Here is a 17,102-nt window from a genome sequence, read left to right on the forward strand (position 1 = left end):
ATGCTTACATAGACCATTGTGGTCATATTGTCTGACATTATGTGAATATGGAACAAGCATATCAGACAAAGGAAGGCCTTGCACACAAGGTGGACCATCCTCAGTTCCAGTAAGTTTATATGTAGTCTGGCGTCTCGCGGGGGTCCAAGTATCCTGAGCAGTGTGATTGTCCAGGTGAGCATCCCACCCCAGAACGGAGGCACCTGTCACAATGATGGCCCTGAGGGTACAAGGGGCGAAGGGAACTCCTACTATGACCTTTCCTAGTTGAGCCACTAAGTTATAAGAGTGACAACTTTGATAGGAATGACCACCCTGGAGCTGATATGGTACTTGTTTGTTTGATAGGTCAAATGGAGCCAAGCCTGCAGGCACCATAAGTGGATTCTGGCAAAAAGAGTTATGCAGGTGCACATGGCCTAACAGTGAGAAGCACTTATGCACTGTGGTTCATGGTCTGCAAGTGATGTGTGACGTCAGGGTGCTCAGTGCATGAGGAGAAGATGCTCTCACAGAAGTCAAGTCCAACCTTCACCCTACTCAGTTTATTGCCTGTGTGGGTAACAAAATGGACTTTTCTTCATTTATGCAAATACCTAGTGCAGTTAAAAGTTGTATGAGAAACCTTGTTGCTGACCTGACCTCCTGACAAGATCAGCCTCCCAGGAGCCAATCATACAGGTATGGGAATACCATCTAGCCATAGTGTCTCATCTAAGCTGCTACCATGGAGAAAACCTTTGTAAATAGTCTGGGTGCTATAACTAGCCCAAAGGGAAGGACTTGAAACTGGAAGTGTTCCTGGCCTACCATAAAACACAGGAACTTCCTGTATGATGGGTGAATATTCACATGGAAATATGAGTCCTTTATAGCAAGAGCCATGAACTACATCCCTTCTTGAAGAGAGGGGATTACACATGCCAGCCTAATCATCTGGAAATTCAGTTTTCAATTAGAGATGTTGAGTTGCCAAAGGTCCAGGATAGGTCTCCACCTTCTGCTTTTTTGGGGAACTAGGAAATATGAGGAGTAGAATTCTCTCCCATGGTAATGAGGTGGGACACACTCTTGTAAGAAGGATTCTGCTTCCCTTTGAAGAATTACCTCATGAGAGTGGTCCCCAAAGGGGACCAGGAAGGGGGTTTGTGAGGTGGGAAGAGGAGAAACTCTGTGGAGTATCCTTGGTGGATTATCCACAGTGATCTTGTTCCAGCTGTAGCCAAAGAATGCAAGACTGCCCCCAAAGGTAAAAGGGGACGAGGTGGTTGGCATCAGTGGTGGTACATGGGTCTCCACCATGTCAAAAGTGGCTCTTGGCTAGTGGTTGTGTGAGAGTAGAGGCTTGAGAGTAAAGAGGACTCAGAAGCAAGGCTGAATCTTCTTACATTTGTGTGACGGCTCAGCTGTGCGCTGGTACTAAAGTGCATAAGAAGGGGATGGCCTTGGTTTATAGGGCTGCCTCTGGTGTTTTATCTTGAGGTCAGAGAAATCCCCAGGGAATGCAGAGTCAATCTTGAGCGTTTTAGTGAGTGCAGGGATTTGTCCATTTCCTCATTAAAGAGACTTGAATGACTATTGCAGCTAGGAGTCTCTTCTCATGACTAGACCAGTGGCCAAACTTCTGGAAGCCATGTCTACCACACATCCACTGCAGCCTAATAGGGCTACCTTTGCCACTAGTTTCTTCATATTAATCACTGAGAGGCCACATGCATTATGAAACACAGACTTGAGTCTCCTACAGAACTGTTGACTTTTAATTTGAAATAAGTTATAAAAGAAAAGATCTGTTTGCAAATATAAGCACTTTCAGAGAAGCTTGCTTAAATAGCCATCTCATGCAACTCTGGATATCTATAAATTGGCAGGCATGTATTTGGGGAAATTCATCATGTTTCCTTCATGACACTTGGATCAAAGCATTGTAGAGTAATCTGTTCTTGCAAAACAATCCCATAGTTTCTCCTCCTTTTCTACAAATTGGACGCAGCAATAACAGGTTTTAATTCTTCTCAGATGATACCGTTGTTTTAAGTATTTAACTACGAAGGAAAAATGGTTTAGCTACAGAATTTCTTTCAGTTTCCCCATTTCAGATATTTGATCATGAGCAAACCAAAGAGAACAGCTACAGAATCACTTTGATGTACTGAAGCATCCTGTATCATTGACATCACAAATGAATGCAACCAGAATTTACAAATATCTTGAACAAGGAGTCTTGGACAACTAGTGTGAAGTGAACATCAATTTGCCTCCAGAATTTGTCCCCAAGCATCAATTTGCCTCCAAACACAAGAACTGTTTCTAAACTCCTCCACATTATATTCCTCTGTCCACCTTCCCACAGACGAGTGCAAGACCCAGAAAAAGAGAGAAACTGGAGATATATATCTGGCTTACACTTCCTGACTGTGTGTGAGAGCCAATGTCATAGCTATAACTAGGGCCCTACCAAATTCACAATCCATTTTGGTCAATTTCAGAGTCATAGGATTTTAAATATAATACATTTCATGATTTCAGCTACTTAAATCTGAAGTTTCAGTGTTGTAATTGTAGGGGTCCTGACCCAAAAAGGAGTTGTGGGTGGTTGAAAGGTTATTGTAGGGGAAGTTGTGGTACTGCTACCATTACTTTTCTGCTGCTGCCGGCGGTGGCACTGCCTTTAGAGCTGGGCAGCTGGAGAGCAGCAGCTGCTAGCTGGGAGCCCAGCTCTGAAGGCAGAGCTGCCACCAGTAGCAGCGCAAAAGGAAGGATGACGTGGTCTGGTATTGCCACCCTTACTTCTGCACTGTTCCTGGCAGGGTGCTGCCTTCAGAGCTGGGTGCCCAGCCAACCGCCACCGCTCTTCAGCCGCCCAGCTCTGAAGGCAGCGCAGAAGGGTGGCAATACTGCAACACTCCTAAAATAACCTTGTTACCCCCGTGCAACTCCCTTTTGGGTCAGGCCCCCCAATTTGAGGAACACTGGTCTCCCCCATGAAATCTGTATAGTATGGGGTAAAAGCACACAAAAGAACAGATTTCACGAGGGGGAGACCAGACCTCATGATCCATGATGCGTTTTTCATGGCCACGAATTTGGTAGGGCCCTAACTATAAGTCAAGTAGTAATCCCCCAGAATTGTCCTGTACCCTTCTCCTGTCTCTAGCAATACATCAGTATCACTCTACAGGTATATACTCACCAAATAATTCATAGTGTCAGATATACCATGGCAAGATACTGTAAGAGAACCCATATTCTGTCTTCATCTGTTGGCGTGTCAGTTCTTGGACATAGCAAACACAAACATTTTGATTGTTTGAATTTAAATATTTTTAGGAGAAGAAAACCTCTTCAAATAGCTTTGACAATACTCAAATTCTTTAACTAAAGCTACACACACATTTATTACAAGAAAGAAAAAAATGGAAAAGACCTGAATCTCCAGCTCCCTAAGAAAACAGTAAAAATGAGTAAAACAAGATCTTGTGAAAGTAACTTTTTAATTCCGTATCAGTTAAACTGTATGGACTATGAAGACAAGATATGTAACAACAAACAATACCACCACCACTGTCTGGCTCTTATATAGCACTTTTTCTCCATAGATCTCAAAGCACTTTACAAGGCAAAGCAGTATCATTATCTCCATTTTACAGATGGGGAAACCAAAGGCACAAAGAGATGAAGTGATTTCCCAAAATCACCCAGCAGACCACAAGCTGAGCTGCGCATAGAAGCCATTCTCCTGTGTTCCAGTCCAGTGCTCTATACACTAGATGATACTGCACAAGTACCTACTTATGGGCTTCATTTTTTAAAACACATCTTACTCAGATTCTTACTATTTTAAATTATAGTGCGTTATACATAGTGTAGCAATTCAATTAGAAGTTGACTGTGCAACTCACTTGGAATAATTTTTTCCCCCATATATATTACATTTCTTTCCTTCATATAGTTAATGTCTATGTCCTTACTGGTGAATCTGGATGCCTGAATAATCATACTAAAAACCCAAAACATCACAGTAGCTGCATAATCAAACGACAGGTAGGAGAATACAATATTCCAGATATCTGAGACTGCATCTGAATTTCTTTTTTTAAATGAATTGCTAACAAGATTCTGTTCTGGTTCTATTTCAGATCTGATTCTATTGCTGAGTGGTCACTGGGGATTAGCAGACAGGTACTTTATTCTGAAGGTTGCTATCATGAGCTCCAGAATCTATGCTTTCACATAGAAAATAAAGTCAGGAATTAAACCAGCCCCCCCCCCCCACACACACACAAAAAGAAGAAAACAAAAGGAGAAAACAAGAGCAATAATACTCTCCCACAAACCAAGTTCCACTTAGCCAAGATGGCACAAATGAGTTGCCACTCTCACTAGATTGTGTAAAAAGTTCTAATATGATTATGCACACTGGTGAGCTTATTAGGCATAGCCCTTTCTTGATCGGGTAAAAATGTTAAGGCAGGTGTCATCAGGTGCTGCTGTTACACAGTCTACCAAGTTCTTCTTAATGTGCAAGCAAATGTTCAGTCTTGGGAAGACATGCTATGTATTACTTTTGGTATGCAAGGTTCTCTGTAGAGGGAACTGAGCAAGCAGCAGAAGACTCTGCTCTCTGCCTAGGTCTCACGGAAGTCAATTGTTGAGGCAGAACTTTTCTGAGAACAGGCCATTGGTGACAGGATGAGATTTCTGAAAGAAAATATTACCAGCATGTTGTTTGTAGCTACCGCTGTTCCAGGATTGGTATATGTGTTTAAATAAAACAAGGCACATTTAGAATATACTCAGACTCCACATCATTGGCTTCTGCCTCACTGTGATGCAGACCCAACAACAGCTTCCACAATAAGTCGTGATATTCTTACAAGTACCACTCCTCATGGTGCCAGAATGAGATGTTATGCACAGTAGATAGAGAATACCATCCAGCCTCTACTCTCTTACATGCCTTGTTCATCAGTGAACTAGTTAATGACATTTAAATTATCATTAGGCATTGATGCTAACTTTCATTAAAACGAACAGGAACAGATTCCCTTTTTTCATACCTTTGTTTCAGGCTAGCTGCAAACTCCATCACCACTACATTGGTCACACTTGGTTCATATTTTGAAGGTTTTCTTCACAACCACAAGGCCTAACAAATTTTTTATTCAAGATGCAAGCTTTAGATTGTAAGTTCTTTGAGGCATAGACCATCTTTTGGTTCATGTTTGTACAGCACCTCACACAACGGGGTCCTTCTTCATGATTGGGGCTCCTAGGTGAACCATAGTGTAAGCAATAATAAGATTACAGTTTAGATTCTAGGGCACAAGAAAGCATGTTGGAGGGAGTTGTGTATATTATACCTCCCCAACCTGAACTCTAAACGCAGTATCTAAAGTAAAACCCAAATATTAGGTTAGCTCTCTAGATGATGCTTACTGCTGCATGTATTTAAAACATACCCCTGAATTAATAAATGCTTTATTCAACAATATGAAAGTTTTTAAAATGTTGTATATTTTGTTGTTTTACTCTAATGATAATACACATTTTAATATACTATGCATCTGTGACTTTTTTGTAATCAAAATTAATTTGTCAACCCTAAACAATTTTAAAACCAAAACCACTTTACAAAGATTTTTCTATCACTGATTTTTATTAGACAAATGTCTGAAAATCAGTGTCCTCTAATCAGAAAAATAAGACAACATTTTAATCAAATATTCTGTAACAAAACAAAGTCAAAGTCAAATATCAATTAAAGCTGAAATACCACCTCCAGCAAAACATTCTTTAACGTTACAGAAGCAATTCCAAGACTGCATCTTAAGTCTAGTATTGACTGTATCATTGTACCTGAAACTTCCTAGTCTTTCCCCAAAACAAAAACACAACACTGTACATTCTTCAAATGGTAATGGCCAATTCTGTTAAAAGTTCCCCTACACACACTAGTCTCTGGCTAAAACGCTGTCCAAGAGCAATATCACCAGTCAAGAGCAACACCCTGTGGCCAGATATATTCTTACAGGAATTATGTCTCTCGCCCTTCTTCTTTTCCATTGCTGCTCCCTCCTTCCCATTTCAGTCTCCAAATACGCCACTGAATGAAAGAGTGACTCAGCAGTGGCTTCAATAAACATGCAAGTCAGGAGTGACTTCTTGCACTCCAGTAATTATAAATAGACTTGTTCCAAATTTTGCATAAAATTGAGTTTTTATTCTTTTGTTCATTCAAACAACCCTCCCCTCCCACCATGGTAAGAATCTGCAGTCTTCAAAATATATTTAGACAAACATTCAGAAATCTTATTTATGTTTGTCATGCATCAAAACCTGAAAGATATTAAATGATTTCCTATAAAAAACACGCCCACGCTCCCCCTTCCCCCGCTTTTATAAACAAACAAGCAGAATACAAGGCATAGTATTTTATTTGGCCAGGCAGGTGGCATGGTGGCAGCACTGCAAAGATGAGACAGACACAATGTCCTCGGCCTTTTGCCAACTCAATCAGAGGAGCTCAAACATACCTTGCTTGGATTCTGGGGAGGGAAAATAGGTTTGATAGCTCTCTCCACTTAGTACATTCTGCTGACCAATTCTCAAGGCACCACAGGTGGTTTTTGTCTTGGAAGCAGCTGCTGTTGGAATATCTGCTTGGCTATCTGACAAAACACATCACTGGCCCCTCAGTAAGAGCAGCAGTCATCTATTTTATCAGGAACATCTTGGAAGGGAGCAGAGCAGAAGAAAGAGGGAGAGGACAGTGGCATGAAAAGGGGTCATGATTTCACACGTCTGATCTCCTGGTATCTGGCTAACAGCTCTACCACCAGTAGATAACATCCCCTCGAAAGGTCCTCAGAATGTCAAAGTGATAAAGCAAAGCGTTGCCAAACTTTAGAGCATTTCTCTTTGCTATTGCCTCAATTAGCATCATCATGCTCTTAACTTCAAACAGTTATTCAAAGAGTTATTCAGCAACATACTTTTTTAAAAGAAATCCCAACAAAGGGACCACACCTGTAATTACACAAAAATGGTTAGGCTTACCAAACCCTTTTATATTTTGAATATTTGAGTGTAGGACAACTACTTTCAGATCCCATGCAAGTTTTTATTTTTTTTTAGAACTCAAACAAAATAAAAATAACTGAAGCAAATGGCTGGCGAGTCCTCTGGCCTACTGAGAAGGGTCAATCTCCTCATTGTCATCTGTCTTGTTGTCAGAACTGATAATGTCCTCGCCTTTTTCCTCTGTCTTTTCACATTCAAGTTCTTCACCAGGTTCACTCTGCGGTGGAGCTGGGATCACATCCGGGAACAAGAAACACTCATCATTCAGCACCTGCTCAGCTGTCATTCTATTACTGCAGATCAGATTCAAGAGTAGAGATTTAACCTTATTATCCTAAGAGAAAATAAAAGGGAAGAGGGAGGGGAAAGCGAGTGAAAAGAGTTACTTAGCAGGAGAAACACGCAGGTCTCCAACTCCATAAATGTCCATTAACAAATCAAATATTTCCTCAATGCTTCTTCCAAGTACTTGGAGCCCAGAGATATTACACATGCAAAAAACAGTGCTAACCTAATATAATTCCAATACTGAACACATTAAACAGAGGTGGTACTTGTTAACAACTTGACAAAAACAAGCACCGTTAACCTTTTAACGCTTGTGAATCTCACACTCGGGCAATTTCTTCAGTAACATGTCATGGCCCACAGTGCCAGTTCCCACAGCCATTATAAATGGATGATTTCTACTGTTTTTATTTGCCATCATCGGGGAAATCCTGAACACCAGTAGGGCAATTAAAAGGTCAATTAAAACGGTCTTGTGTCCTCCACTACATTCATTTTAGTTACTGTAATTTTTGTCATGTTCAAGATTTACTTTTCCACTTGTTAGTCCCACCTCTGACAGATAAAGAAAAAATGGAAAGTAAACCAACAGTGGCTAAATTTATACTCAGCCCTGCATTTATACCTTAGACTATTTGGACTCTACAGTCCAAAGCTTAACACATTAAAAGTTGCTGAGGAATAGAACAGAGTCTTAGGTTTGAGGAAGTTATCGTCTCTGGCTTGCTGAGTGATGGCATAGTAAGTTGCAAAGGTACAGACTAAAGACCACATTGTTGCTCCACAGATATCTTGGATGGGAACCTGTGCCACAAATACACCTGAAGACGCTTGGGCCTTTGTGGAATGTGCCATCAGGATCAGAACAGGGACTTTCAGCAGATCGCAGCAGACGCAGATACAAGAAGCGATCCACAATGAAATTCTCTGGGTTGAGACTGGGAGGCCTTTCATCCTGTCTGCCACCGCCATGAAAAACTGAGTAGTTTCCTGAATGATTTAGTCCTTTCTATGTGAAAGGCAAGTGCCCACCTGACATCCAACGAATGGAGCCTTTCTGGCTGCGGCTTTGGGTAGAAGAACGGGAAAAAAATGTCCTGACTGTTGTGGAATTGCAACACCACCTTTGGGAGAAAGGCTAGGTGAGGGCGCATTTGGACCTTATCCTTGAAGAAGACCATGTATGGAGAATCTGACATAAGAGCCCTGATTTCCAAAACCCTTCTGGCATAGGTGATAGCCATCAGAGCACGTTGCCAAGGGCTCCAATGGGGGATCCTTGAGTCTTGACAGCATCAGGTTAAGGTTCCAGGGCAGGATCAGCTGTCACCTATCCAGCCCCTCGAGAAAGCAACTACCAGAGTGAGTATGCAAAGATGAACCTGCTCTCCCATGGGTGAAAAGCCGAGATTGCTTCTAAGTGGACTCTAATTGAAGACGTTGGTAGCCCTTGCTGCTTCAGGTATTCCAGCAAGTAGTCCAGAATACACAGTACTGATGATCACATGAGCGAGACCCCTTTCTGGCCGGATTGAGAACCTTTTCCACTTCGCCAGGTATGTGACCCAAAGGGATGGTTTTCCGCTCCCTAGAAAAACCTCTTGAACCGGTGCTGGTGAGGTCAAGCTGCACTACCTGTCTCTCAGAGAAGCCAGTGCACTTGTCACCAAAGTAGAGGTGCTCAGTGCCAAGATGGCTTGGCTCAGCTCTGAGGGGTGGAGAACTGCTTCCATAATGAGGATTTTAAATCTCTGGTCTTTGTCCTTGAAGATACAGTGTTTGAACAGTTTACAAATCCTACAGCAGTCCCGTAGGTGGGCCTCCCCCAAGCACTTAGGGCAGCTAGAAGGGGGATCAGTAATGGGCATGGGCTTATGGTAAAACACACATAGTTTAAACCCCAGGCACCGAGGCATGTCCCGGTACCGAGGTAACCACATTTACCGAGGTTCTAATCTAATAACTACTAAGTAACACAAAGTTGTAAATTCTAGTTACTATAACTAACTATATACAGGAAAAAAAGACAAAATCAACTGAGGAGAGTACTTGCGTGAATGCAAGGACGAGCAGAACTTCATCGGCGGTAAGAAAAAACTCAGGGGGCAGCAACTCGACAGGACACTATATACCAGCACTATGAGAGTGCAACTCCAGGGGGCAGCAGAGCCGACCCATTGGATACCACAGGGGAAAACTTCCCAGCAGTGGTGCACACACCTTCATTAGAATAGACATGAGCAAGCACTCGAAGTTTTCTTACTGAAATTCTTGTAATCCAAGAGCAGCATGGATGACTTTCCCTCTGGACTCAGATGCCTCATGTACAAAACACGGAAGGGATGAATCTCAAACTGCCCATGATAATATACCGATTGGAACCATATTGCCTGGTGCATTCTAATTTATTCACTGATGAAAGGAAATCTTGCTCTCTAATAGCTAAAAACTATAAAAGGAAATTATACATTACTATTCTCAAGGATTCTTAATTCGTTTTGGGTAGAAAAAGCATTTCTTCACATCTCCAAATGTATTTAAACTATTGGATCAGAGGAAAGCAAACAAAGTTTGGCAAGCTGGAATCACCCATTTGAGTCTGGATGCACGTAATTCAGAGTACATTTGATAAAATTAGTATTTTATTACAGCAGATATCATATGACAGCTACTGTTGACCCAGATGATGATACTGTTGATCTCTTGAGGATTTTGTTATTTCTGTTTTCCTGAAAAATTAAGGTTTTTCTGTACGCCTTAAGTAGCAAGAGAGAAGTTAATTTTTTTCAGTATTTAAGGATTAAACAATGTTACAGGTTTTAGAGAGGCTGGGATGATTCTCCACTGCCTTGCACTCTGGATAATCATGTATTTCTGTGCAAAGTGAGTGCAATCTGATACAGAATCAGAATTCTCCACTCATATCTGTGGTAGCGTTTTTCCACAGATGCAAGTGATTATGCAAGGTGCATGATAGTGGATAATCATGCCTGCTATGTGTTGAACTGCAGACAGATTTCTTTATCCTGCTATGTTAGCCTTCCTGACATTGGGTGTGAGGTGTTTCAGCAAACTCCCATCTCAAAGAGACTGTCTCCTCTAGCATAACAATGTGCTGAAATATACACTGGGCAAATGGTTCTGGGTAAACTCTGGGTTTTGTTTTGCTTTTTAAATCCTTGGGCAGTCAGAACTGATATTTCCATGTGAAGTAATCAGTTTTGTTTTTGTCTTACAATATTGTTTTCACAACAGCCTAATCGCTTTAACTGTAATAAATCTGCACAGCTTTCACACATGATATGCTAAACTTGTTAGTTTAAAGAATGCCTTCTCAGCCAAAGTGAAGTTTTTATTATTATTCCCCAGTTAATGTTTCACATCTGTAATAAACACTGTATTGCTAGATGACAGTCACTTTTGTACGCATAATCATTACATAAATACAGCGTGAAACTTTTTTTTTTTTTTACTTTTACTAAAGCTGTGACAACAGCAAACAGGCTATTGTGAATCAGGCACAGTACTTTGCTGGGAGGATGTTGAAAACTTAGGTAAAAACAAGTATATGGGGAAACAAATGCATAGGAAAGAGCGGAAACAGAGGGACAGAAGGAAGGAGATCAATGAAGTCTTAAATTGAATAGGGCCAGGCTATTTCATAGACCACCTCTTCAATTCTGGTTTGCAGTTTTTCAAATAGATAGTAACGGTTTGTTAAAATTGACATTACCAATAAAATAGTTGAATTCCTGTTTATGGCTAATATTAATAAAATATTAATTTAATATTCATTTAAATTAGTGTGTGTTTGATAGTGACAGCTAAATTACATGGTGAAGGGCACAGAATAAATTTTTGTAACAGCAATAAACATTTTTAAAAGATTAGGCAATGTCCATTAGAAGTATGGGGTAATCCTTCAGCATTAACATGAGAACATACTTCTTAGAGCTGTCAGGAAGCACTAAAGCCAACATTTTCAAATGTAGGTGTTCAGCACCTCTGAAAAAATCAGATCCTTATTTAGGTGCATAATTTAAGGCATCCACATTTGAAAATTTTGCCCTAAACCTGTATGTATGTAAACTAGCTTTATTAGATTAACACATTTGAGGCAAGTGTTTTACTTCTCGTGGAGAACAGGGTCAAATATGAAGAGAACTTCAGCCTCTTCCACCTTTTCAATAATGATTCCATTTGTGTATGCTATTGAGAATTCTTACAGCCAAACTGTCAATTAAACATTTTATAAACATGGCATTTTAATCAAACATTTAATAAAACCAGCTAAACAGCACTGGCCTATATTCTGTATGTCTCACTCAGCTGCCAAATAAGGAAGTTCACATACCATATTAAGTCCATCCACTTCAGGGGTTCCATTTTCCTTAATTTTAAATTCTTGGTCTCCAACAAACAGCTGCAAGTTAAAAATACAATCCCTGCATATATTCAAATGTGACTGTGTATTGTTCAGAGAAAAAAATTTAGAGTTCCATCTCTAAAACATGCTATGCTAATATCTCACCTCTAGTTTTACAGAGGGGTAAACACTGGTCAAGGAGATCTTTTTTTCCAAATGAAGTGGGAATACTAGCTTTGGAATTAAGAGTCTCCAAAAATCTTAAGTACAGATTCATAGTACTGGAAAACCCACACAGGGGCTTCCAAGCCACCTACATTATCTGTAAAGATATAACAACCACTAGAAATTTTACTTTTAGTATCAAAAGTACATAAAGCCATCAGAGGCTCCAAGGAAAGCTGAGCAGAGCCTTTTAAAAATGAGATTCAAACTCCAGAGTCCTGGATCTGGTTGTATATGTACTACTAGAAGAAGCCTTACTAGTATATTGTAAGATGATTAGCCCTGTCTGCCACCCCTCAGTCACACATATATCCTACCCATAAGAGCAATAAGATTCTTGTCATGACTGCCTTGTAAAGACCCCTGAAAGATTTTCATTTCGTCTTCATTTCCTGCTTCATTTCTCTGGACTGGATTTCTAACAAGGAAGCTTTAAACAAGGACTGGTGATGCCCAATCTGATTAGAGAGTGACTTCTGCAAGCCAGTAGTTTATTCCATTACTGCTGTGATCCTGATCTATGAACACTGAAAATCACTTGTATGTCTATGATCCTTTAACTATTCAATAACTCTCTTCTTTTCCCTCTTTTTTATATTATCAAACCTTTAGTTTTTAGCTACTAAAGATTGGTATCAGCGTAACTGAGTAAGATCTGAGTTATATATTGACTTGGCTATGTGGCTGATACCTTGGACTTGGAAAGGCCCTATATCTGATAAAACTGGTTTTCAATAACCACTCATCATGAATTCCAGCATCTGGGTGGTGAGCCAAGGGTTGGAATGCCCAGGGCTGGAATGCCCATGGAGTCTGCATTTTTAACCTCTTGTTAACCAGTCTGGTGATACAGAAGTTCACTTTTGTTATTGGCTTGTGTCACGGCTGATTGCCCTCTCTGGCACTTCGAGTGCAGAAGGTGGGGGCCCACAAGGATTTTTAAAAATTAATACTGGCCACTCCAGGCTTGTATTAAACTCCCAAGGTTACAGCTTTTTTCTGACCTTGGCTTGGTAAACACTGCCACCACCCAAATGCAAAACCCATTTTTTTGGAACCCAGGAAGGCACACTTCGGAATTCCTTCCTGTGGGGTACCCTCAAGCCCTTTCACACACACCCCTCTGGGAAAGAGCTGAGAAAGAAAACAAAGGAAATTAGCTGTTGCCACCAACTAATTAAACAACATATGCAGAAACCTCTTAGGACACCAAATATCCAATTCTGTTCTTAAAAAATGTAAATTTTATTAAAAACAAAAAGAAAGAAAATACATTTGGAACTCAGGCTTTTGATAGATTTTAAAAGAGCAATTCCAAAAATTAAGTACCCAAAATAGGTTCAGCTTAAAGGTTACAAGCAAACAAAAGCATCTGGGGTTAGCACAGAGGAGTCCACTAGCCATAAGAAACAAACAGAAATAAACCTAATCGCGTCTTTCTAAACATTCCTGATCTACTTACACATTTGGGGGTTCCAGATAAGTAGTTCTAGGTATGATCTGATGATCTGCGATCATACCTGGCTTCAAGCTTCTCATAGTATAACTGCTCCTTGTTCCCCTCTTTCCAGGAGAACCACAACAGAGACAAGGGGGAAGGTTTTCCCTCCCCCACCCCATTTTAAAAAGTTCTAGCCTTCCCATTGGCTCTTTTGGTCAAGTGTCCACTCTCTTTCCTTTGCCTGGGGGACTTTATTAACCCTTTACAGGTAAAGCAAGCAGAGAACAGCCACCAAGAGGGACTTTATAGCTAACTGGCTGGCTGGGTGTCCATAAAAGGGAGCTAACCCCCCGACCCCTTCATTTATCACACCTTGGTATAATCTAATGATAGAATAACCATCAGTTTGGGATGAGTCTGCCCTATTTCTCAGAAGTCTGTCCTGAATGTGGTATTCTCAGCTGTGATCCAGTGAGTTATAGTGATACTACCATACCAATTTGAATTACAAGGGGGCAATGGTATGATTAGATGTGTATTAACCAACCTGGAATTTGGGCAGGAAACAGATAGCTGTACCTATGGAACTGATGAGATTTCAGAGGGCTGCTATTGTCACATCATATTACAAACCTTTCTTTATGTAGAGCCAGCCTTCACCAGCCAATTCTGCACCTCTTTATTCACCTTTCCTTCTCCTCCCATATTGGTCACTTTTTCCTGCCTCTTTCCAGGGTCACTGGTACAGCTGCAACTGTTAACCATGTTACAATCTGTCTGCCACTCCTCAGCACACACACACACACACCTTTTTGCTTCACCCTGCCAGCCACCACTAACTCCTGCACCCACTAGGAACACCCTAGCTGATTTTTCCTACAGCTATGAACAACATATTTAAGTGATTAGGGAGTAGAAGGGTTTCTTTTCTTGTGAAAAGTACCAGGCGATTTCCCTCCCCTATATACACTCCCAGTAGTTATGCAGGCCAAGGACACAGAATTTACAATTCACCAGGAAGAAACATCGCCGGTACCAAAATTGTTCTTTAACAACATTCCAGTGGCCACTGGCACTGCTTAGCAGTCAGTGCTGGATAAAGGCACAGTAGATGTTACCCCTCCATGCTTAACTCCATCAATGACCCTCTTTCCACAATACTGAGAAATAGGGGCAACACCTGCTTACGTCAATGATGAATTTAGGATTGAACTTGTTTTGGCCTAAAGCTTGTGTTGCATTCTTTTCATTTCTTCTAAGAATGGTGTGTTTTGTATACAAAATTCACATTACCCCCTACATGCAGGAATACATGTATTTAACCTATTTATTATGCCAAGCGCCCCCAGCCCTCCTATACAATGAAAACTATTTTTTCAACCACCTTTAATGTGACTTTAAACTCCTGAAAACATACATAAGCCCTATCGCATTAATACATTACAACTAGCTGCTGTCATGGTGATTAAACATTTGTTAGTTTTGGATTTAAGAATTTCTTATTTTACTAGAAATAATCCCATTTACAAACATGGAGACTGCTTCATTTTTACCTATCATTTCCTAAATAAAATCAAGAAGAAAACATATTGAAAAGTGACATTAACTAACCAGTCTAACCACTAACAGCTTTGTATTAATCTTTTACCTGCTCAGCACAGGGAATTAAGATCTCCTCATTGCAAGCATCCATGCAACAGGTCCAGGGTCAGTTACCAAAGTGAAGTCTATAATTAAGTCCTCTATGATGCTCTGGCATAGAAGCTATTATCAAACCTATCACACTGCAACTGATGGAGTGGGACCTCTTTAACCTGCTGAGAGTTGTCAGGAATGCCCAGTTATTTACCGCCAGTTGTAACTGGCTCCTGGTGAGGCAGTTATGAGATGTCAGGAACGTTCCTACTAAAATCACAGCTTGGGAACGTGGATGCTTGAAATTAACCCACAGCTGTTTAATGTCATTTTTCATATTAAATACCTGACCATTGCTGCAATAATCTTGGGGTTCATTAAACAACAAACCAGTGAATGAGACAGAAAAAATAAAGGTTTCATTAAAGACAAAGTAGAGAGCTTCTGTGGTGGACTGCTGAGCAGAGCTACACTGTGTTCTTCATGCTGCTTCCAGGGCATGCCTCCAAATTCCTATATTCATAAAACTGACCCTTATGAGGGAGCCTTGCACAAACATATCTCTACATCTTCCCCCTTTAAAAAATTAGCTTTATATATGTGTATATATATGTATATGGCTTTATGTATATTATATATAAACACACACACACACCCCAACTATCTAACAACACATACATTAAATAAGCCATCTAGTACATTTCCATAAACCCAACAACCCAGGGGACATTATCAGCACATCACTCTAGAGTGAGTCTTTACCACTCACTTTCCTCAAATACTCCTTTTTTGCAGGTTATCAAGTCTCCATAAGTCTTTTAGGACTTTAAAATCTGCCTCTCTGATCTTCTCTGTATCAGCCTTTCATTAGAGTCTGAGTTGTTCTCTTGCTGATTGTTTATCATCAACAGATAAAGGAGAAATTGGCAAAAGTAGGTTTGGGAAATGCCAGAGTCCACATCTACTGTCGATGTTTTGTAACTTTCTGGGATTACTTTTAGCTTCCTTTAATTATGCTGAAATGTGTCCCCTTGGTCTTTCTGGACTATGTAAGGCCTTGGATGCAGATGCTATTTAATGGTACCCCTTTGGCCCCAGTATTGTAAGTGTGATTCCTCAGGCACACTATCACTTAGGTTAAGAGATAGGACATCATGGGTCCTTTTGTCAAAATAACATTTCTGCTTCCTCTTCTGATTTAATCTTCCATGTGATTTCACTGTTATGAGATTTCAGCAAGATATCAGTACTTGTTAAATTAGATCTGATCATTCTTCCCAACAACAGCTGAGCTGGAAAAGAGGCATTCTTCAGAGGTGTACTTTGGTAAACCAACAAAGCTTTATACAAATCACCCCCATTGTTAAAAGTCTTTCTTTTAAAGTTCTTTACCATCCATACCGACCTTTCCACAAGTCCATTCGACTGGAGGTAATTTGGACATGATGTTTTATGATGAAAATCCCAATCCATGGCAAATTGCCTAAAATCTGCACTGGAAAACTGCATTCCATTATAGCTAAAGACTTCATTTGAAATTCCATGTCTGGAGAAGAGTCCCTTCATGGCAGCTATCACTGACTTAATATTAGTACTATGCAGTGTGCAAAATAATCTGTGACTATTAAATAATCCTTTGATTGCCCGCTAAATAAATCAAGGCCTACCTTCTCATAAGCTCTTTGTGAAACTGGTTGAGGTCTTAGTGGCTCTGCCTGTTGGCATGACTTATATTTTAAGCATGAAAAGCTGTTTCCTACCACATTAGTAATGTTGTGATTGATCCACAGCCAACACATCACCTCTCTCTTGCTCGTTGTAAACAATTACACTTCTCAATTCCTAAATGATCCTCAACAATCTTCTATAGCATTTCTTCCCAGGAGGGAAGGTGGTGGAATGGACGTGAACATCACATCTCGAAGAACAACAGTTACGAGAAAGTAAGTAATCGTTTTTTCTTCTTTGAGTGCTTGTTCACGTCCATTCCACATTAGGTGAATCACAAGCTTACCTCTGGAGGAGGGTAGGAGTCACGGAACAACTGCTCGGAGGACTGCTCTG

General features: G+C 40.5%; 1 protein-coding gene across 1 annotated transcript in view; it reads right to left on the reverse strand.

Annotated features, from left to right (window-relative positions):
* Positions 1 to 5,694: 5,694 nt before the first annotated feature.
* Positions 5,695 to 17,102, reverse strand: part of STK31 (serine/threonine kinase 31) — a 94,966-nt gene continuing 83,558 nt past the window's right edge. Inside the window, exons 23-24 of the mRNA XM_073333714.1 lie at positions 11,726 to 11,794; positions 5,695 to 7,417 (exon numbers count right to left, since the gene is read on the reverse strand). Of these exons, the coding sequence (XP_073189815.1) occupies positions 7,190 to 7,417; positions 11,726 to 11,794 (297 nt within the window). The 3' untranslated portion in view covers positions 5,695 to 7,189. The remainder of the gene's footprint in view (positions 7,418 to 11,725; positions 11,795 to 17,102) is intronic.

Source organism: Lepidochelys kempii, chromosome 2, assembly GCF_965140285.1.
Source record: "Lepidochelys kempii isolate rLepKem1 chromosome 2, rLepKem1.hap1, whole genome shotgun sequence".
Lineage (NCBI taxonomy): Eukaryota > Metazoa > Chordata > Testudines > Cheloniidae > Lepidochelys > Lepidochelys kempii.